The following is a 25669-nucleotide window of genomic DNA, read 5'->3' on the forward strand; positions in this document are numbered from 1 at the left end:
CAAAACGATCAACGAGGTGTGGTATACTGCCACCTGCTAGTAGGAAGGTAAACCCTTTAATCTGCGTCTCTGTGTTCACTCAAGAAACAGCACAATGAGGTGGAAATATATATATATATATATATATATATATATATATATAAAAACTCTACACACACGTTACTTTGATTAAACTATATTAGGAACTGAGTTGCATTAAAGAATGCAACAATTAATTGAAAAGTTGATTCTTGCTGTGTACATATATGGGAATGAATATTAAACTGCCTGTCGTCACTACTGTAACCGAGCGTTCTGGGTTTGTGTGAGGTGCACTTATAACATGTTAACAAACGGAGTCGGGAGATCAGACAGGTCGTTCAGCCCACGGCTTCACTCTTTATTTATTTGTTTCCGCAAGTCCAGTTACTTTTTCCTCTCTTTTATTTCCTCTCATATAGGAAATATTTCCTCTCATATAAAACAAACGAACAAAACGTACACGGACCCACCTGCTCTCGTCAGGATTCCAGATGAGGCGCAGCTCAACGCGTTCACACCAAACGCGTTGCGAATATTCGCAACGCTTTACTCGCGTCAGTTTATTCACCAGTCAAGTTGTGTTCATTTGTGTCTTTCGCAACCAGTTGCGAAAAGGGGGCGTGGCTTATCTCAGTGGCTTGTCTCGGTAAATACAGTTATTTCCTCCATCCACCACGGTCGAAATAACCACTAGTTCTGCTTTATACTTGTTGTGGACATCCCATAAACGTCGGAACATCTAACGCCCTCGTGTTTGGGTTCATAACATCACCCGTAGGCTCACACAGCTCCGGGAGTTTCACCGACTCCGCCTCGATAACTTCCGCTTCCAGTGCTACCAGAGCAGCAGCAGCCCAATGGGCGGAGCATCTCAACACTGATTGGCTAGCGAGTTGCGAAACTTTCGCAACTCGCGTTGGAAGTTGAAATATTTCTCTGGCGAAATTTCGCAAGGCGCGAAACGCGTCTATCGCAACGGCGAATTTCAACCAAACGCGTCTGTGCGTTGACTTTACTTGGGATCCAGACGCGCGAAAAATTCGCAACGCGTTTGGTGTGAACGCCCCTTAACGAACGAGCCTATTGTTTAGTCTGGAGGGCGTGGCTCACGTGGGGGGATGGGCACATGTGCGCGGGATAGAGACGGCTTCCCATAACAAACACCTGCTTGCACGTGTACAACTTTATATGTGGGGCTTTGAACAGGTGTTTACACAGATGTGTGGGGGGGAAATCAATGTATTTCTCGCTCTTCTAAAGACGTCTTCTGGATGTCCAAACATGCTGTATTTCAGACATGTTTGTGCTCGCAGTTAGTTAATTACATGTAGGCAGCAGGACGATGTGTTTACAATGAAAGAAAGAAAGAGCGGAGATTGAACAGAATTTAACAGAAATACATATAAGAGCATTTTTGCATAGCCAAAGCTAGACTAACTCTCGTCTGAGAGCTGTATGTCTGTGCGTGTGTGTGTGTGTGTGTGTGTGTGTGTGTGTGTTCTGTTTTCCATCTGATAAATGTACATAATGTTTCATATTCATTTCCTATGGCGGTCACAGACCGGAACACCATGGGTGTTACAAAGTTGACTAAACCACGACAAATTCAATGAAAGTGGTGATCAGCAATTGTATTTGTCCAAATGCTATAGTGTCAAATTCAGGACAGACTTTAAGATATTACTCCCCACCTACAAAGCCCTAAACAACCAACGCGTCTTTGCGGAATATAAATTCGAAGAATTATTATTATGATTAGTGTGGAGGATATCATAAGGCCTTGAGGCAATCAGATGTAAAAAACTATATTTATGATTGATTAAAGTTGTAAATCGGACAGAAGGGATATATATATATATATATATATATATATATATATATATATATATATATATATATATATATATATATATAAAGCTCGTTTGTTGCAAGGTGTGTAATATTTAAACATTTAGGGGCGGGACACGAAGGAACCGGCCGAAAAAACGAGAATACACTTTTTCTTGCGAGATTTCAGCGGAGTGCGAGATTTCGTTGGTGTCCAAGGAGACAACGGGAGTGTTTCCAGTGAGGAAGAGGCGCATGTTTGGTCCTCTGGCGATGTGTGTGTTCAGCAGAGAGCACTTCACACGATGGACCTACCGGAGGCGCTCAGAAGACGGCTAGAAGACTTCTCTCGGACCGTGTTGTTCGACCAGAGCGGGACTCGGCCCTCCACGACAGAGAACGACGCGTTCGTGCAACACGGTAAACCGCGAGGCAGCCTCGACGTTAACGTTGCAGTCGCCTCTCGCATCGTTTAACAGTACAAGTCGCTGCTGTTGTTGCTTTGCTTCCAGACAAGCGGGTGCTGTCTAGTCTCCACCTCCAGATGTCGCTGTACTTCAACATGTGGTTCTTCCCCTGGTGGTGGATCAGTGAAACTGTCATGCTGCACCTCAAGGTAAGCCAGATGCAGAGCGGGTGAGACAGGACTGGTGATGTTACACTAGCCCAACTATTAATAAATGATCGGGCTGTTCCCCCCTCATAATTAGAACAGGGTTGGCCCTCAATAGAAATGCCACACATGACCATTGTTGCTCGTCCAAAGCTGAAGGTCCTCAAACAGAGCGAGCAATTTCATTTTTTAGAATGTGTACTAGCCCGTAGAAAAGTATTAGTTTGAAATAAAATAGGTGATTTCTACTATTTTGTAACTTCATAAAAGTCCATTTGAATGAATGACACTCAGTATTTCCGTTCATTTAACTGCAGTGATTTAATTGTCCCTTCTGCCAGTATCCCGCCCTGCCAGACTACTACAAGTTCATCCTCGTCACCGTTCTCATCCTGATGACTCTGATAGAGGCCATTCGGCTCTTCCTCGGTTACGCGGGGAACCTGCAGGAAAAGGTTTACGCACCACTCACAGAAACACAAAGATACAATGTGTGTCGACACAGCGCACACAAAACCCTTGCAAGAGATGGTAGTTCATGTTATAATTGTGTCTGTAAGGTCCCGGAGTTGGCTGGATTTTGGCTGCTGAGCATCCTGCTGCAGTTCCCACTAATCCTGTTTCAGCTCTTCAATGAAGCCATCCTCATCCAACCCCTGGAGAGAGGCGTTCACATAGTACTCTCCATGTTCATACTCACACAGGTACACAAACATTGCTTTTAAAAAACATTTCCAATCTGCTTGTAAATAAATGTATGATAATGTTTTCCAGTTTTTAATCATTTTCCAATCGCCATTGATTTAATTTAATGTTTTCTTTCTGAACTGATCCAGGCCCTCTATGGTTTTGTGGCGCTCCGGGACATGGTCAGACACACAGGGAGACAATTTCATCTCCGACAGTTTGACTGAATTCTGAAGCTCCGATGTCCCCGCCAAACCTTGACATGCACACCTCCCCACTCAGGAGGCTGACGACAAAAAATGCTGTGTACCTTTTTGTATTACACATAGTACATTTTTTATTTCCAAATGAGTATGAAAGAGAAAAAAGGTGTGAACATATTTATTTTGATATTTTAGTCACGTTATATTCCATGAGATTGTGTGTTTTTGTAGCATTGCAATAAATGGAATCTATGAAACACACCGTTCGTTACCAAGAAGGTTCGTCTTGTCCATACCTTTTATCAACACTGCATTAGTGTTGCTGTAAATATTGTGCAAACATATAAATTGTTATCAAAATAAAAAAGGGACTTGTGATTAAACATCAAAGATTGTCATTTACATTGTAATTATTTTTAGACCATTTCAAGAGGGTTTTACTATGATGTTTGACAAGCGTTGTGACATCTGTGTGATTGAGATAATAAACAGTCATTTGGTCGCTGCATATCTGTTGTTTAATGTACCTGTTGAAGTTCTAGCAAAACTCAGACCTCCTGATCCATCCGAGGACGTCCATATGGCCAGAGAATAGATAGAATGATCTCAACCTGTAGTTCCCAGGTTCTGAATATTGTGCCCTACATTGGGGCAGACTGTGATGATCGTGTGACCACTGCTGTACCTATTTGTCTTTCTCTTCCAGAGTAATAGTGCCTGGTGTCCTTAGCCTGAAGCCTCCCAAGGGGGTCCCTCTGTGGAAGTTCCATCTTCATGAGACCTGAGGGCATCGACACTGGGGATAAAACACCCGGGTGGCTTTTGTCCTTAAAAGTCTCTTTGCATAGTCTGAGGAAATTGAAAAAGGATAGAAAACATTTGAAAGACTGTTTAAAAAAAAAAAAAAAAAATTGTTCAAATGCGTTATGTTTTTCTTATAATCGCTGCACAAAGATCAGGGCTTATTCCCAATCGTTGAACTGCAATAGCAAACTGAGCAGAGAGATAATGACAGACAAAGAGCGAGTGCTCAAGAGGATTAGAAGTGAATTCACCGTTTCCCTCTCAGGTCTGTGGCCCTCAGAGCCGGCACACACACATTCCTGCGTGATGCAGCTTCTCTCTGGGGGACGTCAGGAGGGAGATCTCTCTGGTGCTGCTCTCCAAGTGGTATACATCTCAACAGTGACAAACCTGCTGAATAGACGACAAGATCAGATGATAAATAGGAAGCGGTTTGAATAGAGAAACACCTTCCTCTTGCAACTTGATCTCCACAAAAAAATTATTTCATTGTAATCGAGTACGTGTGCATATGGAACCTTCTTTTTCATGTTCCTCATTCTGCCGCTTGGTCTTGGTCATGTCGGCGTGTGAGGTGGAGGAATCCTCAGGCACAAAAAAACATTCTGAGACCCGCAAAGCGTTTCTGTCTCCATAAATAGGAGCGTTGAACTTGTTAGTAGAGAAACTTGACAGAAAGCGCTTTGGAGCAATGTCTGGAACCATCGTGACACACATGGATGAGGGAGACCTGACGAAGAAGAGACGTAACCCTTGATTCATCTGAATGTACCTCAAGATGTACTAATCCACTGTCTATTGATGAGGACACACAGTCCTCTGTGAGTCTCACCTGTGTGGCACTGTAAGGGATGTTGGCCCTGGAAGAGAAAGATGTGTTTTACCACAAAGGAGATACAATTTGGAGCAGGCTTGATTCGTTAAGAAAATTCAGTTCCATCTCAAACTTCTGTGCATGTGGACAAACCTCTGTGGATTCTATAGGTGGCGAAGGATTGTTGGGTGCTGCGATGAAGTTGCCGGTTGGAATGTATAAAACTGGATAAAGGTGGAAGGAGAGCACTGATGGGCAGCAGCTGGGAGGAGCATCTCCACTGTCCTGTATACATCCCACAGTCACCTGGGAAAGCAAGCCAGGCATAACGTTCACTGCGACACAAGACATTTCCTCATGCATTGATGGCGTTGGACAATGAAATGCTTAAAATATACTTAATGATTCATATTTGGAAGTCAAAAGGCAACACTATTAACCATGACCTATGTGGGAAATACGCTACTGAATTGACAGTCGAGGTGAATTAGACGATGAGGCTGTGAGAAAGGCCGAGCCTCTAAAATAAATGTTACCTGATGTGTTGACATGTGGACATGCCCTGTATGCAGCTTCCATTTTTCCGTCATGCTAAAACACAGAATGTTTTAGCATTACTTATATGTAAGTCAAAGTCAAAATTGCAGATCATTCTGGATCATATGGGTCATCTTTGCCTTGACAGGCTCGCAGCCCTTCCACAGAGTCACCTGACAGATCTCCCCAGGGTGAGAGGTGAGAGGAGGGATCACAGCTTTTCTGATCTGGCCATTTACCTTCACAAAGAAAGAAACATTAAAAAGTCAGGAAATCTTCTCCCCTCTCTGTCTCCTAAACTCATTCCCTCTCACTGTTCATACCAGCCATTTCTTCCTGTGTCTTCCAACAGGCCTCTCTTGGACGATGTCTTGGACGATCTCTTTAACTGCGTCCTCACTGGGCAGCTCGGACTCCTGCAAAGACCGCTCACTTATTAGCCTTGTTTCAAGTCAATAACCGGAAACCAGACAACGGTGTGCACTCATCAATGGGTCATTCAATCTCTTACAATATCTTTTGTGCCACTTGGCAGGACCTTTGGCTTTGTGTTGCTCTTCACTCTCTCTGGTCGCAGCCTGTTCCTCTGTTTACGACTCCTCAAGCGCTTCTTTTTCTTCTTCACAGGACTTTTCTTTGGTGGAGAGAGTGAGGTGAACTGATACAAGAGAAGACGTGATTCAAAACAGATTTTCACAAAGTGATCCAAATGAGATGTTAACCTTCCGAGTACAATAAAGCAGTCGGGTAAAAACCCTATTCCACTGGAGAGTAGATGTATGTCAGTGTACCTCTGGAGGACCAGTTTGTGGCTGGTTCAGTAAATGAGCTGGGAGTCCGTCAGAATCTGAACTATTTGAACCACTGGTGCTGTGAAAGCAAACGAGAAGACACATACAGAACAAGTGGGGTTTGCATTTGTGTTCATGGTAATACATGCTTAATTATCATATAAATATGATAATAAATTACTATAGCACCTGGTTTCTAGGTCAGACAAAGAGAAGCTGCAGTCGGTGCCTAAATCTTTGCCCAGCCTCTCTCTGACCTTCTTTGTCAACACAGCAGCCAGCTCTGTCAGACAGTAGATGGTCTGAAATAAAAAGCAGAGAGAGTATGAACATGAACATGAACACACAAACACTTTTCTTTTCTTCAATGAAAGGATTTCTAGATAACTTGTAGATGTGCTTCTTTATTGCTCACCTTTGTTGGATCTGGGTCACAGTAGTCCAGCAGGGTGTCACAGAAGTAAAAACCAAGGGACTTCAGATCTCGAGTAGTAAAATGTGTTCCTCTTCTGTCACCTAACGTTCAAACACGTGACCTTAATACAAGAGACATACACACACAAACACATATTGGAAAGTCTAAACTCACCCAGAGTGGAGCCTCCAAAGGTGGCCTCCATCGTGTAGCTGTTCTTGATGCCAAGTCTCCACATGGCGATTCGTCCTGTTCCCTCTTTGCTCCTCTGCACCCGAAACTTACAACTCTTAAAGGAGAACTAATGCAGAGGGATTTAGATGTTGGAGATGAAATATTGATGAATACACAGATGAATATGAAGGAAGACGCGATATGAAGGATTTCACATTAAGAGGGTTTGCTGTGTGACTGATTGGTGCGGCGTCGTGATGTAAATAGAAGCACAACCTTATTATAAATAAAGGTTTGAAAGAGTTTTTCAAAAGCAGTGTCTTTACCTTGTTACTGGCATTCTTGCTCATCATTAGTGGAAAGACTCTCTCGTGAAGCTTCAGCGACGCATCGCCTCGATTGTTACAACCGTACATGAAGACGTTGTTTTTACGGTTGTGGCCATGAAAGTCACAGTAAAGAAATACATCCGTCTCTGCCATCAGCCTACGGGAAACAAATATATCATAAAAGGGCCAAAATAGATTGACAAATATACAGGGGTGAAAGTTATTGTTCCACAAAGCATTACATGTACATTGTATCAAAGACCCTGGTTCCATCATCAGCTGACATCTATTGCATCTCTGCCTCTCTCTTTCAATCGACTTTCTACCAAGTGATGGCATCATAATAATCTAACCTGCTCATCCTACCATACCATTTGTCCTGAAGGAAATGTGCCTTTTTTGCAGATAAAATCCAGCGCAAGTGCAATTAAGTAATCCAACATCTGGACTGCGCTCTGCCTTAAAGTTACGGAGTAAATGCAAACAGAATAACACAATCTGTGTTCATTGTAAGAAGCATGCATGCATACAATGAGTTTTAATTTAGTCGGTTTGTTTATTTTATTCTAAAATGTTCACTCATGATCCAGTCTGCCAGAAGCTACAGTACATGCCCTGAATAACACATCTGGCTGAGAACTGATTATTTTGTATCATATGTATGCTTCAAATGAATAATTAAACTAAACTTACATCCTGTAGCCTCTGACCTGATCAAAGATATAAAGACACATTAATGTTTACCTAAATTTAAGCAGGAAAGACTAATGAAAACACGGCATTGCTGAATGTTCTACTAAATGCAGAAAGTACATGAATAACAAGTTCTTTGAAATGTAGTAAGTGTTACAATTTGTTTCTTTGTACATGTGTACCTTTCCACCATGTTTCGGGTGTGCCACACACAGGGGAAGGAATCCTTGAGCGATGTCTTGTAATTCCTGTTGAGATCCCTGCCTGCCAGAGAGCAGCGGTAATTACCTACTATGACGCCATCTGGGTTCAGCATCGGCACCACCTGCAGGCCCATAAGTCCAAATGAGACAGTATATAGCATTACAACATATCATAGATGGCAACACAACCTCATCCTTCTACTCATTCACCAGCAACTGCATAAATGACTACTCAAACATATCACAAATAACTGTAATATTGAAGTAATAATCATGATAATGAGAGAGATGAGAAACTCTAAGCTCGAGGTCCGTCACCTTGAAGACAAAAGTGTCCCTCAGTAGCTGAGCGTCTTCTGAGTCCCCGAGCAGGAAGTCCAGGAACCCCTCCATCATCCAGGATCCGTTGGTTTCTCCAGGGTGCACTCGGGCCGTCACCACCACAGCCTTTTTGGTCCTCCCCGCCACCCCGCCGTCCCCCCGGGACGTTATCGTCACCACGTACACGGCGTTCCCAGCAAGGCTGTGGCACAGCACCCGCAGTGTACAGTAGGACGCAACGGCTGAGTTGGAAGAAATGCGCCTGAGGTAGCACTGCAGGTGGGAATAGGTGTAGGGGTAGCAGTGGGCCAGGTAGCAGGTGTCTGAGTCATGAGGAAACTGGAGCGTCCACGTTAGTGAGTACAAGGCGATTGTGTCGCTGTCGTTGTCCTTTGTGTTCTAAATAGAGACAGAAATAATGTTTTTTAAGCAATGTCCTGCTTTGTCAATTATAATTTAAATGTTGTGAAGTCTTGTTGTTCTTGAGTGCCCCCCCCCCCCCCCCAACCCCAACCCCAACCCCAACCCCAACCCCAAGTGCTGCCGGAAAAGTACAAAGCGGGATTTACTGGTTTTACGACAAAAGCCAGTCGAGACACCATTTCTGAATTTCCCAGCATGCCAGAAAGTTCACCCACCTGATTGCAGTTGCGGTAGTGTCTGATATTGGAGCCGGCGCGTTGCCATCCAACACCTTTCTCGTTGGCCCTCTCAGAGTAGAGGAGTGGTCTCATACCGTGAGAGTACAGGCTGTTGCTCTTCATCAAGTTGATGATGGTGAAGCGGTAGGTCACTCCAGCCTTCATGTTCCTGACCCTGAAATAAAACCACTGCGTGTGCTTTCTGGTGTACATGTCTGTGCGCAGGGTCAGCTCATAGTCATAGACACCCCTGAACAGGAAAGGAATATGGGAGGCGAGAGAGAGAGAGTATCTTAACGCCACAGTAAGAACTAACATGTACACAAATGGTTGAAAATCTGCTGCAACTAATCAGTACGTTAGGCTGCAGAGACTCACACTTGAACTGCCTTCTGAAGGTTCCCACTCTCAAAGCGGGACTCAAACTCAAGGGGGAAGTCGGTCTGGTTTTCATAAGAAGTGGCGCTCTTAATGGGCCCCTTGCTTCCTCTAACACGGGAGCAGGTGAAATAGGGACGCTTAGTGGCTTAAAGGAGAGAAAACAACATGACAAGAGTAAATATCAACAGCCTAATTTGTTAAAGCTTTTTCAGAGAGAAGTGTTTATCTAGAAAATGACTAATTTTAATATCTAAAAATAACACTGACATTTAAACTACCTAATGGCCCACCACCATTCCTGATGTTGTATATTAAACAGCAAGGCGTGTATATTGTTATAACATTCATATAAAATACAAATTGTGAGTTAGGATGGGTTTGTCCTCACGAGCATACACATTTTACAGTAAGAGGCCTTTAAATTGTTCAGAAGAATTTGTCAACGACTCTGTGATGATATAATGCTGGTGTATAATGGTGTCATACGTTACCATGGTCAATGCAGTATACCACTTTCGCCCTCTTCTCTCCTAACGGCATGGGTGTCCTCTCGTGTCCCGTGTGCTGATAGAAAGGCTCTGGCTCTGGGGGGTCCCACTCTACAACACACACTCTCTTGGTGTCAATACGTGTCGACAGTAACAGCAAAATGGCATGCCATGTTTAACACGGATGCATTCATTGATATTGTGTTACTTGTTTACTTAAGATTGGAGCATCTAATCCCAATTTTGACTCAGTGCTTACTCTTGGGATGATTAATGCAAACAAATAAATCTTTGAGCATATCAGTAACATACTCAATAACATAATTGTTTCAATAAAATGTGTAATTACCTATGTGATGGATGATGTCGCTGATGACCTCACACTCGATGGGCCAACGGGGGCAGGATATAGATGGAAAGTTAACCAGGTCCAGCGGAGCCCTGAGACTCAAAATAGGGCGGCCACCATGAAAGTCTATGAGAAGCTGCCTGGTCCGCAGAGTCTGACTCAGGTTTACAGACACTGAGTGGAGACATGAATCACTCCTTTAGCGACTGCTCTTACATGCTCCTGTTCGTCCAGTGGTGCCATATACATTTTTCATTAAGGTGTACCTCACCTTGACCAAACAAGCATGTTTATTTAAGAAGGGATAATGCTGCTTTACTTGATTACTTTAATTATCCCATTCACAAAAGACCTCGATTAATATATAATGATGTAGCTTGAGAGCGGAGACGCCAAAAATCCAAGTTTTGACGTCTCTTTCTAAACAGGAAAACCCAAGGCCAAGACATTCAAAAGTGGGATTATCACTCCAGATCAAACATGAGACAGTGGTGTCAGATTAACTTGAACAGCAACAAGTTGTCTCTGCAGTAAAGGTACATAAACTATTTTTAAATTTACATTTCAAGTAAGGCTTTACAGACGGCTACACATGCATATGTTATCCAGATGCAGTGAAATCAGCTTACACTGCCTCCTTCCTGCCAATTCCTCCTCGTCTTCCATTGTGTTGGAGTCATTGCGGTCCGATTTGTGCAACTGGTGGGTATTCCACCAACTCCTGATAGCAGAGTCAGCCATGGTCGGTGTTTGCTCTGCCTGATTGGAAAATCTGAGTCATCAACAATGTTTTCCTAATTAACAAGTGGAGTCAAATGTATAGTGGCTTGGCTCTTGTATCAACCAAGGCTTGGAATCAGGGTACTGCAGAGATGAATTGGGTGATTATGTTGTCATTAACCAAGCCTATTCCATTAAGGTATTATTGTCACAGATGATCAGCTTTAGAACAAATTGAAGTCTTCTTACAAATGATATTCAGCTGATAAATGAGGCGATGCAGTCCTCTGTAGTAAGGTTGGAAATACTAACACGTTATGCAAGTGTCATACTTCACAGTAATGATCAAACAAACCAACGATGAAAGGAAACATTGTCAAACTGGTCTATGACGACATGCATATGCAGCTCAAGGTCTATCATTAACCATCTGATAATTAGTCAATAAAATCCCTCCGTATGACGACTTCCGACCGCGAAGATAATGAAAGAATAAGGTTGATATTCTGAGTGGAGGAAAACTCACGTGTGAGCTGTTGAGAGTGGACTCTCTAACAGGCATCACGCGGCCTACCTGCTTTAAGAGAAAGACCAGACAGCCTTCCTCCAGCCGAGCAGGGTTCAGCTGCAACGTCCACTAGCGCAGCTTCTTCTCAACGGTTACCGAGTCTGCGCAGTTGAATGGCGACTAATGACTCTTTGAGGGCCTTGTCGCCACGCTGGCTCTCCATTGGAGACAGCGTCACATATGAATGTCTGAAAGACACTTACCGTGCTCCTGTTTAAGGCCCATCACACACACACACACACTCCTTGAACATCAGCGCGATACGTAAACTACGGCGAGGGGACGACTTCCCCAAAGTACACGATGTTGTCTCAACGCCGCCGCAGTTGCTAGGCGACGCCTTCCCCCCCGGGACAGTGTCTCCCATTAATTCTAGTGACAACTATGTGTCTGTCAATGTTTCTATGGAGGTTTGTTTGAACAATGAGGGATGGTGTCAAAGCCTATGCAGATATCATGCTACAACTGCAGTGCTACTGACGACTTTAAAATTAAAAGTGATTAGTCTATAGTAACTTTGCCTTAAAGCCATAATAAAATACGTAGCATTGAAATGACAAAAGAACTGGAAAAACTGTTTAATAACTTTTTACAAAATGTACAAGTTCGGTGACCCTCCCTCCCGCCTCTTCCAAAAACATGGCTTATCCCATGAAACATTATATGAACACAGTTGTAAAAATTCTCAATAAAACAGACAATCCCTCCTAACAAACGGCGGTGGTCATCTATGACGTGAAGCTCTGGTGGTGAAGCATTTCAGATGAACCCAAGACTTTTGGCACATTTACAATAGTGGCTACAAAAAGGACATTCAAAGCCCTCTGGTGAATGGCTGTCCATGTAAGGACCTCAAATGTCTTCCATTAACAACAAGTAAAATGGTAAAGAAAGTCCATAGATCATTAAACAAAACTTTAATCTGGGGTAGACTTTATAGAAACGGAGTTAAAAAAAAAAGACCAAAAAAAAGGTGATTGGGCAATGCATGACCCAGGTTGAATGTTACGTCTTATTCGTCGTCTTCCGTTTCTTCAGTCGGTCCCGCCAGTTATTGGGCAGTAGCTCAAAATTGGCATTCTTTGAAGCTTTTCCGCTGTAGAATAAAAAAAACAGTTCATGAAGACTCATAATGATGGAAAAATATAATACGAAACTCAAAAGAACTCAATGGAACAGTGTAGCTCCGTCCTTATACAATCATCATAACCATTCAAAATGTTACTCTATTCAAACAGGAACATACGTGTGGAGCTGCTGTTGCCTCCAGTCCTCAATATTCTTCTTGTTAAGCTGATCTCGGTCCTCGTCACTGGAGCTGCTTTTCTCCTCATCGTCCAACTCCTTCTGGATGCTCTGCCACTTCTTCACCAGAGATGGCATTTTGATCTTATTCTTCTTTGACTATAGAGACATAAGAGAACAATTACATATCTCAGCATTGGATTACAAAGATGAGTCGACTAGAAAAATCAAAATCATACGGTTTACAATCATAGTCTGTTATGGCAGCAGCATTATAGTAACATTACACGATGGGAATGTGTCTATGATGTCACAAGTGTTGTACCAAGCTGTAAACAAGCTGTCTGACAAAGTAAAGTGGTTTGGATCACATTTCTGCTGAACATAGATAGATTTGCCAGTATGAGGATAACTTCTCTTTTTGCCATTTACAGCCTTCATGAGGCATGGCTTACTGACAAATGTCTAAAATGTCTTGATTTTAAAGTGTCTTTAAAGTGTATTATCGTAATTTTTTTAAATTACAGAACAAATGACGGCTGATGAAGATGCTGCATGATGTATGCACAAGGAAACATTGTCATGCAATTTTCACACACACACACAGACGGAGTGAAGAGGTCTCCGTTTAAAGCATATTGTACACATTTGTGGTCAAACTACAGAAAAGTAAGCTCACAGAGACTTCAAGTAGATTAAAATGAAGCTATGAGAATATTGCTAGAGAGACCTTGATGCTGTAGTGCAAGGAAAATGTTTGTTGCTTCAGGAGTCAATACTTTAGAAGCGGTTTTATCTTGGGCTTATCCAACATGAGGTTAAGTACCACAAGCTGCTTTTGTATGCAATGTAATCTCTTTGATTTTTTACGCATCTACTGCCCTCTCTTAATTGATGTAAACGGTTAATGCCAATACTGACCTTATCCTTTTTCACTTTCTTGGTCTTGTCTGTGGGTAGAACTTTGGCTCCAGGGGGTTCAAAGGGCGGCTGGGATGGTGGCAGTGGTGGCTGAGGGGGTAGGGCCGGGACAGGTGGGACAGGAGGTTCACAAGGGGCCAAGGGAGCGGGCACAGATGGCACACCCCAGTAGGCAGTTGCAGACATGAGGGGAGCTGCACAAAGACAAACCTTCATTGAGAAAACAGGGCTCTAGTCTTGTTTGGGTGGATGTGTAATAGTGCTGTTCAAACAGGTAACCATATTGGGGAAAATCGACAATACAGAATTTAACAGCAGATATTGTGTTGAGATCTGTTTTTACCTGCACTAAAAGCCGGCTGGGTGTAAAGAATGGGATTACTGCCAATAGTTATGGATTTATTTAGCTGGCTGGCTTTACGTTTCTGAGCCTTCCCCAAGGGAGCCGACGACTCCACAATCTGTGCGAGACAAAATATAATGAAAGTTAAAAGCAAATTTCTTCTTTTATTCTGAAAATAAACATATAGCATTAATTCTGTAAAATAACTTGACTCCCACACCTTGACACTCGCAATGCCTGGAGGTAAAGGAGGCCTCCCAGAGCCATCTTCCTCCGTTCCAGGAGCAGGAGGCTCACCGTCAAAATCATCATCCATTTCCATCTCTACCTCCATGATCTCTCCATCACTGTCAGGGGGAGGAGGAGGTGGAGGTGGTGAGCCTGGGGGGAGAGGCGGAGGCGGTGGGTAGTTGGAAGGTGGAGGTGGGCTGTCAGGAAGGGGAGGTTGAGGTGGGGACCAGAGAAATGATGCACTGGGCTGAGGAGGTGCTGGTGGGGCGGCGGGGGGTGAAGCAAAAGATCCTGTTTGAAAAATTAAAAAAATTATAATAAGATGGGGTGAAGCATGGATAGCATTGTCACATAGTATGCATTTAAACATACAGGCATATGTTCAATAGGAAAAACACATACAACACACAATGTATTTTTCTGAAGTCACTAAAGACGACACTGAGCTGGCAAGTCTAAGGAGCAGCAACAGCAGATAGGGACTGACCTGTGACCCCTCCAGCAGACGCAGACAATGTTTTGACATCCCCGTCACCGGAAGTCTGTGCCTGGGTACCTTGGGTGCTTTTCAGGTCTTCCTCCTTGTCGTCCTCTTTTGGAAAATCCCACTGGGAGGCACTGGTCCGGTCGTTCACATAGAAATACCGCCTGTGCTCTCTAAAGAGTGGGACAACAGAGATAGAAGGCAAGAGTCTCAACGACTGTACTAGCAACTGGATGAGTGGCAAGGTACCCTGGGACAGTGGGGCAAGGGAGTGGACATAATGGCCACAGTAAGGGGCAGGAGTGTTGGTATGGACAGCGACTTTAGCTGTCCAAAAGAAGGGTCCAATTAGGGTGTGGGTATGGATGTGGATAGGGAACCCACCTTGCTCTCAAAATCAAAGAAAGCAAAACAAATCATCTCTAGGTCCTGAAAGTAGCATTCAGCAGCTCACACCATGGTTGTCACATTTGTTCCGTTTTAGACAACCATCCCCTCCCAGACACAGGATGACGCCAGAGGAAACACCATCATGATCAACAAGCATTGGTCAAAAATTGCAAGCACACACATTCAACTCATTTTACATCAGAAAGAACAAAATAAAAACAGGAAGACATATGAAATAGAGTAGGTCTGACCTGCTGGGTTCCCGTCATTGCTCCATCTTCACCTTTTATTTGATGCGTGACACTCCTCGCTTCCAGGGCATCACTGTCTGCATTGCATTCTGGGTGTTGTAGTCCTGTAAAGTGCAAATCTCTCCCACGCAACCAACCTTCTTACCATACCCCCCTCCCAAATTTTCCACTGACTGGACCCATAATCAGTCTACAAATGCCCTGACAACAAAGGGCTTAAGAGTCTGTGTTATGGGGACAGAGAGTTTTTGGTGGCAGGAATATTTAACAGGAAGCAGGCTGGCCCAGAGTGGATGCTCCCTTATCAGTATGTGCAAGGCAGAGTGCCAGGATTGCATCACAGAAAACCTGCAGTCTGTTTCTGGCAAGTATTCTGATCCATTCAGACTGGTTAAGCTTCTCCCCAAGTCATGATACAAAGTCTGCAACCTCGGCACTGAGAAGGGTGTAGTCACACGGTTTTTGGGGACGAGGGAGTTTAGAGATGTGAAAGGTAAGGAGCGCGTACCTGTCCCAGTGGCAGGACCAGCCTTTAGGAGTGGCGTTAAGTTCGTAATATTTTATGTGTTCGGCAGCTTCCTGAAGCCTGCGACGAAGATAGACTCCATTCAGAGCGCCCTCTCTCCAGTCAGCAATCCGAGTCTGGGGGGAAATTCGGAAATTCAAAGGGGGGTTGGGGAAGAGAGAGACTTGAGTGAGATTAAGCTTAGAAAGTAGAAGTAAACGGGATACGGAGACGTAAAGCCAAAAGATAGATGTGAAACAAGGAAGCGAAATTACATTAAGTTTCCAAAAGACACTTATTATGAGCATTTTAAATATTAACTACTACCAAATGGCTGTGTGCAAAATGATATGAAACCAAATTAAAAATTAAATACAATATAGGTGTTAAATATTTTAGATGTGACACTTGGATTTCTACATCTGGAAGAGAGGATGATATTGCTTAGAAACTGAACCATTTCCCTCTCACCTCAGTTTGTAGCAGAAGAAACTGAAAGTTTGAGATCGCCTTTTTGTTTATCCCCAGGAACTCCATCTTGCTGGTTAACGTGTTAGCCAGTTGTCCAATCTGAAACTACATTTTCTTCAGTATTACAAACATGTCCCAAAAAAAGATGGTCACAAGTATTATGGTTAGTAATGGTAACACTATTTTTTACCTTGAGCTCAGGCGTTTCTACTTTGAGCTCCGGTGTTTCCACCTCTTCTTTTACCGGAGGATTTGTAACCACTTTCTCCTCTGAATTGTCCGCTTCCTTGTCCTCTCCTTCCATAGCGCTCTCTTGGACTTTAGAAAGTGCTACAAGACACAAAAGAGGCATTTAAATATAAAGGGAGTTTAGACAAGTGGAATAAGTGGAATATTCATTTTTCACCCACTCCTGTCTTGCATGCAATTAGTTGGACTCACTCGTCTCTGTGCTGTCCTGTAGGTCTGAGCCGATGCTGTTCGAGTCAGGGCTGGGAGCACTGGGGAAGGCAGTCTTCCACCGTTTTTTCTTCAGTAGCATGCCTCGAGAACCAGCGGCTTCTTGGCTTGTCTCAGAACATGGACTGGAGCCCCCGGCACTCACGTCACCCTCCTCCAGCGCACGGAGCTCAGCCTAAGAGCCAGATAACAGGTTAGGGAAAGGACACACTGAAAAATGCCTTGTGGCTGTATGCCTCGGCCAACCAGTCCAGTTGCAGTTTACACCAACGCCTGGCCAAAATATCTCCACTTTCACTTTGTGTGAAACTGTCATAATTAGTTAGTTATGACCAAAAATGTGTTTTGTGAGGTCAGTGACCGTTGACCTCCCAATTCTAATCAGTTGATCCTTGAGCCCCCCTCACCTCAAAAAACTATTAGACCCAAGACTCACCTTTTTCCTCTCCAGGGCCAGTTCCAGCTCCATTGTGTCTTCCTCCGTCTCCTCCTCTGCATCAGAGTTGTCTTCCGACAGCTTCTTGGTGCAAAGATCTTTCTGGACCGTGGGGATTGGGTCAGGGTCCGACAGAGGGGTAGATGGGGATCCTGCATTGTGAACACCTTCCTCATCAGAATCCAAACTGTTCTCAGTCTCATCCAAGTCTTTAAGCAGTTTTTTTCTCCATTTTTCTTCTGCTTCTTTCACTTCAGAAGGGATCAGTGGACCAAGCAGAGACGCAGCCACTCCATGGCGCTCCTCTTCTTCACTTGTGAGGCCTACAACACTCTCAATTACCTCCTATAAAACAAAACATGAGGGTGACATATTAAAGCTCAGAATAAATGTCTTCAAACAACAGTCAAATTAATTAATGTTGGACGTAGAAGAAACTTGCCTTCACTTTGGTCTCTTTCACAGATGGTGGGGCTGCAACAAAAGCAGCAGCCTTTTCCTTGGTGTGATAGGCGACATGCGCAGTGCCGTTGCCATTGACACTAGAGCTACAAAGAAAAATACATCATGCACATCTGAATGTCTGTACTTGAGACAAAACCAAGAAATGTGTAAAAACAATTATGCTTGAGATCAAATGGGTGCAGCGGCTTCAAAGATGAATCTGCTGGTCAACGTCATGATCTCTGTCAGCTTCTCCTACCTGTTAGTATTCTGCTCCAGGCTTTTCACCTGATCAGCTAGATATTGTGGCAGCTGCCAGGACACCTCATTGGTCTGAGTGTTCCAGTAGTAGTGGCAGCCAGAGCTATCTTCCCACACCTCCTGCCAGTCTCCCATCTCGACACCCACTGCAAAAAACAAAACAATCATGAGATGCTTGGCCAATCAAAGCATATTTTAGGTGCTGGATTGCACACAATGTTTATGTTCCCCAAATCAAACAATCTTCATCATTATGGAGCAATTTGGAAGGCTAAAAAAACATATCATCAGAATTCTGCTATACTAAAAAGGCGGCCGATGGATTTCAATATCAAGGCAGTTCATTTGTCAAACTAATGTATAACCCAGTATTGATGAGTTGTATTCCAAAGAACAATTGATTAATATTAAATATATTATTATAATAATAATAAATATTATTATATGACTGGATTGTTTTTCTTCCAAGTACACCAGCAGCTTTAATGCCAAACCAAAAAAGAATATATAAATAAATACGGCTTCCTTTAGTTATGAAAAAAACTAATTGTTGATATCGCTGTTATGAAAATGAACACTTCATCTTAAATACAGAACACAGACAGTTACCTCCAGCAAGTGAGTACTGAGTATTGTACTCAAACTCTGTGCTTTGTTGGTTCTGGTCTCCACTAGCAGCTGGCTGCTGAGTATCAACCTCCGGTCTGGGTGGGATGGTAGTTGGGGCCGAAGGTTGAGCTGTATCATCTGAATTTGGCTGGGTGGTGATTGCATCAATTTCCTGTGGTGGGAAAAAAAAATGTTAAAATGCAGTTGTATTTTTTTGACAAACTATCTTTTCATGCCTTCTAATAAACCACACGTTGAAAAATTATTTGATTCATTAATGAAGAACTAGGCCAAGGTTAGAAGCCTAAAATGGATTATACATTGGGAAAACGAAAACCTGCAGTCTTCTTGTACTTGTTTGCCACCTGTGACTATCCATGATGCATTAGCCCTGAATATAGAGTTACAATCTCTCCTTTCAGTTCACAACTACACACTGTGCTCATCTGGAATGTTTACAATGTTCCTTTTTATAAAAAAAATAAATACAAAAATAAAAAAGAGGCACCAAGTCTATTTATTTTGCATAATCAGCCTCCAGGCATTTTTCGGGCTAATCTAGATCTACTCCTTAGACAGAGGTAAAACGCAGTTGGTTCATTTGTACCTCAATTACATATATGATAACTGGGTTAACAGATTGTGTTTCTGCTGTTGTAAACCGCGTATACGTGAATGATATGCAGTACAAAGCCTCAACTGTACCACTAATGGGAAGTAAACCTCTCTCTCTTTACGGTATACATCTTATTAGAAAACATACATGAGCATCGGTTCAGATTCCAGTAACCAAAACCAATGATTAAGATATGCAGCAAATTATACTCACAGCCATGAAGTTGGCCAATGTACTGTCGATGTCAGTTGACTTTGCAGTTGAATGCTGAAGAGAGTCTCCAGCATCCTCGTCATCACTATCCTCATAGGCTCCTAGCAAGGACAAGCCCTCTATAGGAGGAGGCAAATCAACGTGTTCAATCATATGGGGTAAACAAATAAACAAACTGATCCTCGCATACACACAGTCACTCTACCTGTGGCCTTTGCTGCAGAAGTCTTCATGTTTGCGAGTCTTTCTCTCCCGAATCTGAGTCCATCAGCCTGCTGTTCGTCTGCAAAAAAAAAAAAAAAAAAAAACATGGCAGCCAAGAGGTTAGCCTTGAGTTTCAGCATTTGCTGCAGCAAAGCTAACATTATTCTCGCACACGGTCCTCACACTCGGATGAAACCAGTCAAATGTCAAGTGAACGTCTGAGGTTCATCACGTTGGGTCAGCTGGCTCAGTCATTAGTCGCCCGACTTTGTTGGCATGCTCACAAAAGCGACTGTCGTTAGCTTAGCACGCTACGATAGCTGCTGGTCGACCCGTTAGCTTAACGTAAACAACGGGTTCGTTTCACGAGCTAACGTAAACCACTGTAACTTAACGTCAGCGTTAGCTGTGCTTGGTCATGAAGCATACTTGCACCCAGTGTTAAACTAATTAGGCAGCTTAATTTCGTGAAGTCAATCTATTTGTAAAAGATAGCCACATGCCTCACACCTGCAGCATTCAGCTAACAAGCAACTGAGATAACGTTCAGAAATACCATCGGATCCCGAGGGGGCTTCTTCCCTCTCTCCGACATCCCCACCGCGGTGCCCGGGAGGCGAAAGCTGAAGGATCGTTCTTCGACCGACCGCTCCTGCTGTGAGGCGATTTTTCTTACCCATCGATGTATGTCGGTCTGGGGGCCTTCACCCTTCCCTGGCGTCGTTGCTGCTGCTCGGCTCTGCTGCTTCGGAGTGGCACAAAAGACCATCAACTTCCGGTTCACGAGGGCACGTCTCGTAATAGCGAAGGCTGTGACTAAACGCTCGCTCTGTTGTTAACGAGCTGAGACGGAGAGGAGCACGAGACACATGTTCACCGGACCAGACAACCAGTTCGATATGTTGGCACCAACTGGTTTGTGAGTGGATGAGGAGTGTGATGAGGAGTGTGATGACTGCGGTCATGTGAGCTTGAAATGTAATGCACCTCTATTCATGGTGTTACGGTACGGAGGATTGTACGGCCCAAAAGCACAGAGATAGACCCTTATTTAAACAATGTGTTGTCCAATTTGATATAACAAGTCAAAAACAACATTATTTTGGACATTATATGAAATAATATTTTAATAACATATATATAAGTTAAACTACTGTACTGTTTTTAATTGAAAGTCAGCTCAAATTCAATGATTATATTGATAATTTCACAATATTATAATGAGGTCCCCTGCTATGTTTATCTCTATCTATTGAGATTTTACTGTACAGTTGTTGTGAGCATTAAAGGCAAAGTTGGCTCAAATGAAAAGATGTTATTCTGAATTTCCCAATATTTGAACTAGCATATCTTTAAAAGGTTATATTCTATTTCCACTGGTGTACCTCTTCTATGTCCATGTCTATTTTCATGAGATCGTACTATACAGTCTTTGAGAAAACTAAAGACAAAGTTAGGTAACAAGAAATAACTAGAAAAAACAGTGGCTAGAGGACACAAGGCCAGCGAGGGCAATCATTTGGTCAGATTCAAGTTCAACATTAACCCTCTTGCAGAACAGCCATTCGGAGAGTAGACCACATAGCCTTATTGAAATACAACAAACATTATACAGAATTCAAAGATTGTAGACAGTGTTTCTGAGTACCAGCATATATTGGTGTCAAAAGAAATGAAATGGCAGATAAAGCTGTAAAAGAGGCCACAACACAAATAAATAGCTGCACTATTGTTGCAGTCAGCTTCAGTAAATCAGAAAAGTATGATTAAACAGAGTATCAAAAGTATGATTAAACAGAGTATCAAAAGTATGATTAAACAGAGATTGAAGGAAAGGTGGCAGAAGCAATGGGAGGAAGACAGAAAAAGATGATGGTTTTACCAAATTCAAAGAAGTTGGAGAAATGAGATGTGCAGGAAGGAACAGGAGAGATGAAACTGTGATTTTAAGACTTGGATTTGGACACACTGGGCTTAACAGTGCGACTTTTTGGGCAAATAACTAATATTATTTAGTTATTTATTTAATTTATTTACTACTCGACATCCTTCTTCACACTCCATACCAGTTGATGGCGGTCATGCGCCAATTCAGTGTTTGCCAACCGCCAATGATATTGAAAGAAGAAGAAGAGGAGGAGGAGGAGGAGGAGGTGGAAGAAGAAGAAGAACAACAACAATAACAACGAGCTCAAACACCCTCCGAGTAAGTCAGCAGGTAGACACCATCACCGTCCAACCCTGAGAAGCTTTTCTCGAGCACGCTTACATCCCGGAACTCGTCTCGGCTCACGTTGGCTCGTAAACCAGCTCCGACCTCAGCTCGCTGGTTGGATGAATGTGAACTAGCTGAACAGACTAACGTAACTCATGGGAGGGCGAAGATAAACAATTACACAGTTTCGGAGGGGAGCCGCCCACCGATGTATGAACATAAGGATCCGGCACGAGGACAGCAGTCTAGAGGGGTCGCAGGAGGAACGACTGCTCACACCAGGACCAGAAGAAACTCCGGACCAGACTCGACATTCGTGAGTACGATGGGAGCTGTTCTGCACTGGCTCCGCGATGTGGCGGCCGTGACTCTCCTCAAAGCACGGCGGACTTTATTCCAGGCTGCCATCCTGTTTTTTGTCCTCTTGCTGCTGCTGTGGGTGTCCATCTTTCTCTACGGAAGCTTCTATTACTCCTACATGCCCACCGTGAGCTTCTCCACCCCTGTGCACTTCTACTACACCTCTGATTGTGACTCCTCAGAGTCACCGGTCTGTTCCTTCCCCACCGCCAACATCTCTTTCCTGAAGAATGAGAGGGACCAAGTGATGGCTTACGGTCAGCCTTATCGAGTGTCTTTGGAGCTGGAGATGCCGGAGTCTCCAGTGAATGAAAACCTGGGTATGTTCATGGTCAAGATGTCTTGCTACACCAAGGGTGGGAGGACCGTCTCATCGGTGGGCCGATCCACGATGCTGCATTACCGCTCCAGTCTTCTGCAGAGCCTGAGCACGTTGCTGTTCTCTCCTTTCTTTCTGACTGGCATGGCTGAACAGAAGCAGCTCATAGACGTTGAGCTCTTCTCTGACTACAAGATGAATGCTTTTCAGCCCGCCATCGGTGCGGTCATTGAGATCCTGTCCAAACGAGTGCAGATCTACTCATCTCAACTCCGTATCCATGCTTACTTCACTGGTATACGATATGTTCTGTATAACTTCCCCCTAACGTCTGCAGTGCTCGGCGTGGCCACCAACTTCTCCTTCCTCAGTGTCATTGTGCTGTTCAGCTACCTGCAGTTCATATGGGGTGGGATCTGGCCCCCAAACCAAGTCCGAGTCCGGGTCATGATGGGGGATAACACCCGCATCCAGCAGAGGAGAGAGGAGGCTCGGAAGCGCATGGAGAAGGAAAACTCGCAGACCGACCTCGGTGCTCCCGAAGTGATTGGCTCTGTGACTGAGGCATCTGATTTCCAGGGAAATGACACGGTGGCAGGGCCCTCAGAGGCCATAGATGCCCCTGATGTGCCCGAAGTCAAGGAGGAAGAGTCTCCTGACTGGAAGGAGCCCGAGCAGGAAGACAGCTCAGACGTGTTGGATGAATGCCAAGAGCCTCAGCAGGGGGAGACCTTCCTCCGACAGAGACCTGGGCCGTGGATGAGCCTGTGATCGATGCCACGGCACACAGCAAAAGCACTTATAGTATATGCCTACTGTTCATGAAAATATAATACATGCTTTGTTTTAGCTAACAAACTACTGCGTATTGTCTTGTGTTGTCGTTATATTAAGTGTCGTAACTTTGACCTCTTCTCATTTCTTCGTGCATATTGTCTGCATCGTCTAAGTCGTATGTTTCACCATCTTGATTTTTGCTAATGCACATATCTGAAGATACTACATTCCACCTCTGGCTTCTCCAACAGAATATGACCTCACGATTCAGGTGTTAGTCATCATTTGAACACACCCCTTGAAAGTCAGTTGACCTGTAATGTTTTCTCGTATCCCGGCCAGCCATCAATAGCTGAATGCACATATCCTGACTTTTCTCCCATGATAACGTAATGAGACAGGAACTCTTTATTACTAGTTCATATGTCGGTACAAAGGATTCTGTTTATGAATGTAGCTGCCAAGTACTCGGAACAGAATGTATTGAGTTTTTGTATTTCCAAGAATGTTACACACTCTTTTAAGGGATACCGATAAACTAGGCTTGTGATACTGTTTTCACAGAGTCTCTTTCAGAGCAATTAGATTTAGAAGATGCGGCCAAAATAGTGTCTTTGTTTTGGACTACTGGCTGTAAAACTTGTCTCCAGCCTGAGGGACACAAGGAACATGTTACATTTATTTTACTTGTTCATTCAGATACCTCTCTCTAATTATTTTTGGTTTTCATTCGATCATCACTATTCCTTTTGTATTCAATATCTGTTACAGTGCAGCTTAAACACTGTAATGTATTGTTGGGAAAGTGTTATTTATGTTGTTTAAACAAATGCACAAAGCTATTTTAGATGGGTATTTGAAGTAATATAAGTCTGTTAATTAAAGATGTTTGTATTCAACATTAAGGAACAGTATAAGAAGGATAAGGGAAGTTACTGTTTTAAAATACGAGTTGTTCAAGCAGGAATTGTTGCAATTAAGCACGGCCCCCATGTATTTAACCTACACTTCAGGGGAGCCACGGGTTTATGCCTTAAGCGAGTTTGTGCAGGTGACACAGGATTATGTTCCAAAGAGATTGTTAAACATGATGCACTTATAATCTGTCATCTTGTATTCTGTCATGGTAATATCCTTGCAAATGCCGATATGAGTATGTGTTATTTATGTGTTGGAACAAATAAAAAAAACATGCAGTGGCACACTTCTCATTTTTATTGTCTCTTGTGTACATTTTGATGACATACTCAACAATGAGAACAATCTCATACTTTTTGCTCTTCAAACAGGGTTTAACAGAATAATTACATTAAATCCTAATGCCACTGAGTTTGTGTCATTTCTGTGTACTATATGAGATTTGGAGAACTTTTATGTCAGAATGTTTTGTTAAACAAGAAGAAAAGATACATTTGTTTATGTGCACATTTCATATTTGATATAGTGGTAATACTAATAGTATTTTATATTAATAAAATATGGGCTATGAGTAAAATCCGAAAGCATTCTTAAAACAAACGACTATCCAATATATGATTATTACACCTGATAGTTGTAATAAATTGTACCTTTACAGACACCGATACAAACCGTATCTATTATCTCAAAAGGATCAGTGTTGAAATAACGAGAGTATATTAAACTGATTTAGTTTTCTAAACAAGCTTTCAACTTAAATGAAGTCATTACTGTTTTAACATTCTAGAATATGATGAACTATTTGTATCATTTTGATGACATTCAGATAAAATATGAAAAAGAAATCACGAGTCTCAAACAGCGGCCATGTTAATTAAATACACAGGACCAACATAGTTTTAGCATTTACTGTGCTCTTTGGGGCTTGTTGTAAAACAAGCGTGACAGTGTGTGTTAGTGACAGTTAGTGATGTTTTGGGATTTCAGTGTGCTAGGGGGCAGTACGAGAGCCGAGATGCTTATCTTTGACGCACACTGTTCACCGCTTGAATAGATAAAAAAAGAATGACTTCTGTATATGTTCCTAGAATCTCTGAGAGTTACGTAAATGCACAATTAATTAATACAGTAGTTCAGTGTGTTCACAATCATACAATTTCCAGTTAAAAGATGGGTAAGCAGATCTTTTAAATCCTTTACCTATGCTTCGCTAAAAAAGGATTACAAATTCCTCAAAGGATACATTGTGGAATAAAATGTTGTCTTCTTTACTGAACATGCTCTTGGTACACTGAGGAAGTGGAAAACTGCATTTACGATCCATTTCGGATCAAAACCTTATGGCGATGATATTAAGGCCCATTAGCAGCCTCTATTCAAAGCCACAGCCCCAATCTATCTGATGAATTATGCATTGG

General features: G+C 42.9%; 4 protein-coding genes across 5 annotated transcripts; 2 read left to right on the forward strand and 2 right to left on the reverse strand.

Moving 5' to 3' along the window:
• The first annotated feature begins 2050 nt into the window (after positions 1 to 2050).
• tmem17 (transmembrane protein 17) lies at positions 2051 to 3858 on the forward strand. The gene is made up of 5 exons (XM_034534997.1): positions 2051 to 2268; positions 2361 to 2464; positions 2803 to 2916; positions 3022 to 3165; positions 3298 to 3858. Exons 1-5 carry the CDS (start codon positions 2154 to 2156, stop codon positions 3373 to 3375), a joined length of 555 nt encoding a protein of 184 aa, XP_034390888.1. The 5' UTR covers positions 2051 to 2153; the 3' UTR covers positions 3376 to 3858.
• On the reverse strand, positions 3818 to 10380 carry agbl2 (ATP/GTP binding protein-like 2). The gene is made up of 20 exons (XM_034534996.1): positions 10292 to 10380; positions 9946 to 10053; positions 9452 to 9599; positions 9071 to 9323; positions 8430 to 8822; positions 8091 to 8233; positions 7213 to 7372; positions 6887 to 7013; positions 6713 to 6813; positions 6487 to 6599; positions 6298 to 6376; positions 6018 to 6164; positions 5830 to 5922; positions 5680 to 5745; positions 5506 to 5560; positions 5123 to 5275; positions 4988 to 5015; positions 4674 to 4885; positions 4407 to 4548; positions 3818 to 4200 (listed from the first exon to the last, which is right to left on the reverse strand). The coding sequence occupies exons 2-20, from the start codon at positions 9992 to 9994 to the stop codon at positions 3993 to 3995; spliced, it is 2670 nt and encodes an 889-aa protein (XP_034390887.1). The 5' UTR covers positions 9995 to 10053; positions 10292 to 10380; the 3' UTR covers positions 3818 to 3992.
• A 2099-nt stretch (positions 10381 to 12479) lies between these two features.
• Positions 12480 to 20610, reverse strand: fnbp4 (formin binding protein 4). Of its 2 annotated transcripts, none has more exons than XM_034535192.1 (17): positions 20219 to 20610; positions 19664 to 19741; positions 19459 to 19577; positions 18630 to 18801; positions 18019 to 18166; positions 17758 to 17863; positions 17316 to 17660; positions 16862 to 17054; positions 16611 to 16750; positions 16421 to 16525; positions 15953 to 16086; positions 14807 to 14976; positions 14309 to 14610; positions 14089 to 14206; positions 13746 to 13939; positions 12826 to 12983; positions 12480 to 12675 (listed from the first exon to the last, which is right to left on the reverse strand). In XM_034535192.1, exons 1-17 carry the CDS (start codon positions 20340 to 20342, stop codon positions 12585 to 12587), a joined length of 2697 nt encoding a protein of 898 aa, XP_034391083.1. In that variant the 5' UTR covers positions 20343 to 20610; the 3' UTR covers positions 12480 to 12584. The 2 variants fall into 2 exon arrangements, with proteins under 2 accessions (XP_034391083.1, XP_034391084.1); XM_034535193.1 differs by having other exon boundaries at positions 20339 to 20607.
• Positions 20611 to 21777: 1167 nt separating this feature from the next.
• LOC117732777 (seipin-like) lies at positions 21778 to 24540 on the forward strand. The gene has a single exon (XM_034535948.1). The coding sequence runs from the start codon at positions 22086 to 22088 to the stop codon at positions 23325 to 23327; it is 1242 nt and encodes a 413-aa protein (XP_034391839.1). The 5' UTR covers positions 21778 to 22085; the 3' UTR covers positions 23328 to 24540.
• The last annotated feature ends 1129 nt before the right edge of the window (positions 24541 to 25669 follow it).

This window comes from Cyclopterus lumpus, chromosome 6, assembly GCF_009769545.1.
Source record: "Cyclopterus lumpus isolate fCycLum1 chromosome 6, fCycLum1.pri, whole genome shotgun sequence".
In the NCBI taxonomy this organism is placed as follows: Eukaryota; Metazoa; Chordata; class Actinopteri; order Perciformes; family Cyclopteridae; genus Cyclopterus; species Cyclopterus lumpus.

Coding starts and splice junctions, on each gene's coding strand:
- tmem17 (XM_034534997.1), top strand. CDS start 2,154: ATGGACCTACCGGAGGCGCTCAGAAGACGGCTAGAAGACTTCTCTCGG. Junction 2,269..2,360: donor CGACGCGTTCGTGCAACACG/GTAAACCGCGAG, acceptor CTTTGCTTCCAG/ACAAGCGGGTGCTGTCTAGT. Junction 2,917..3,021: donor CGGGGAACCTGCAGGAAAAG/GTTTACGCACCA, acceptor TGTGTCTGTAAG/GTCCCGGAGTTGGCTGGATT.
- fnbp4 (XM_034535192.1), bottom strand. CDS start 20,342: ATGGGTAAGAAAAATCGCCTCACAGCAGGAGCGGTCGGTCGAAGAACG. Junction 16,751..16,861: donor ACAGGACAGCACAGAGACGA/GTGAGTCCAACT, acceptor TGTGTCTTGTAG/CACTTTCTAAAGTCCAAGAG. Junction 14,207..14,308: donor CAGGCATTGCGAGTGTCAAG/GTGTGGGAGTCA, acceptor TGTCTCGCACAG/ATTGTGGAGTCGTCGGCTCC.
- agbl2 (XM_034534996.1), bottom strand. CDS start 9,994: ATGCCGTTAGGAGAGAAGAGGGCGAAAGTGGTATACTGCATTGACCAT. Junction 5,016..5,122: donor CACCTATAGAATCCACAGAG/GTTTGTCCACAT, acceptor TTTCTCTTCCAG/GGCCAACATCCCTTACAGTG. Junction 4,886..4,987: donor TCCCTTACAGTGCCACACAG/GTGAGACTCACA, acceptor CTTCTTCGTCAG/GTCTCCCTCATCCATGTGTG.
- LOC117732777 (XM_034535948.1), top strand. CDS start 22,086: ATGTATGAACATAAGGATCCGGCACGAGGACAGCAGTCTAGAGGGGTC.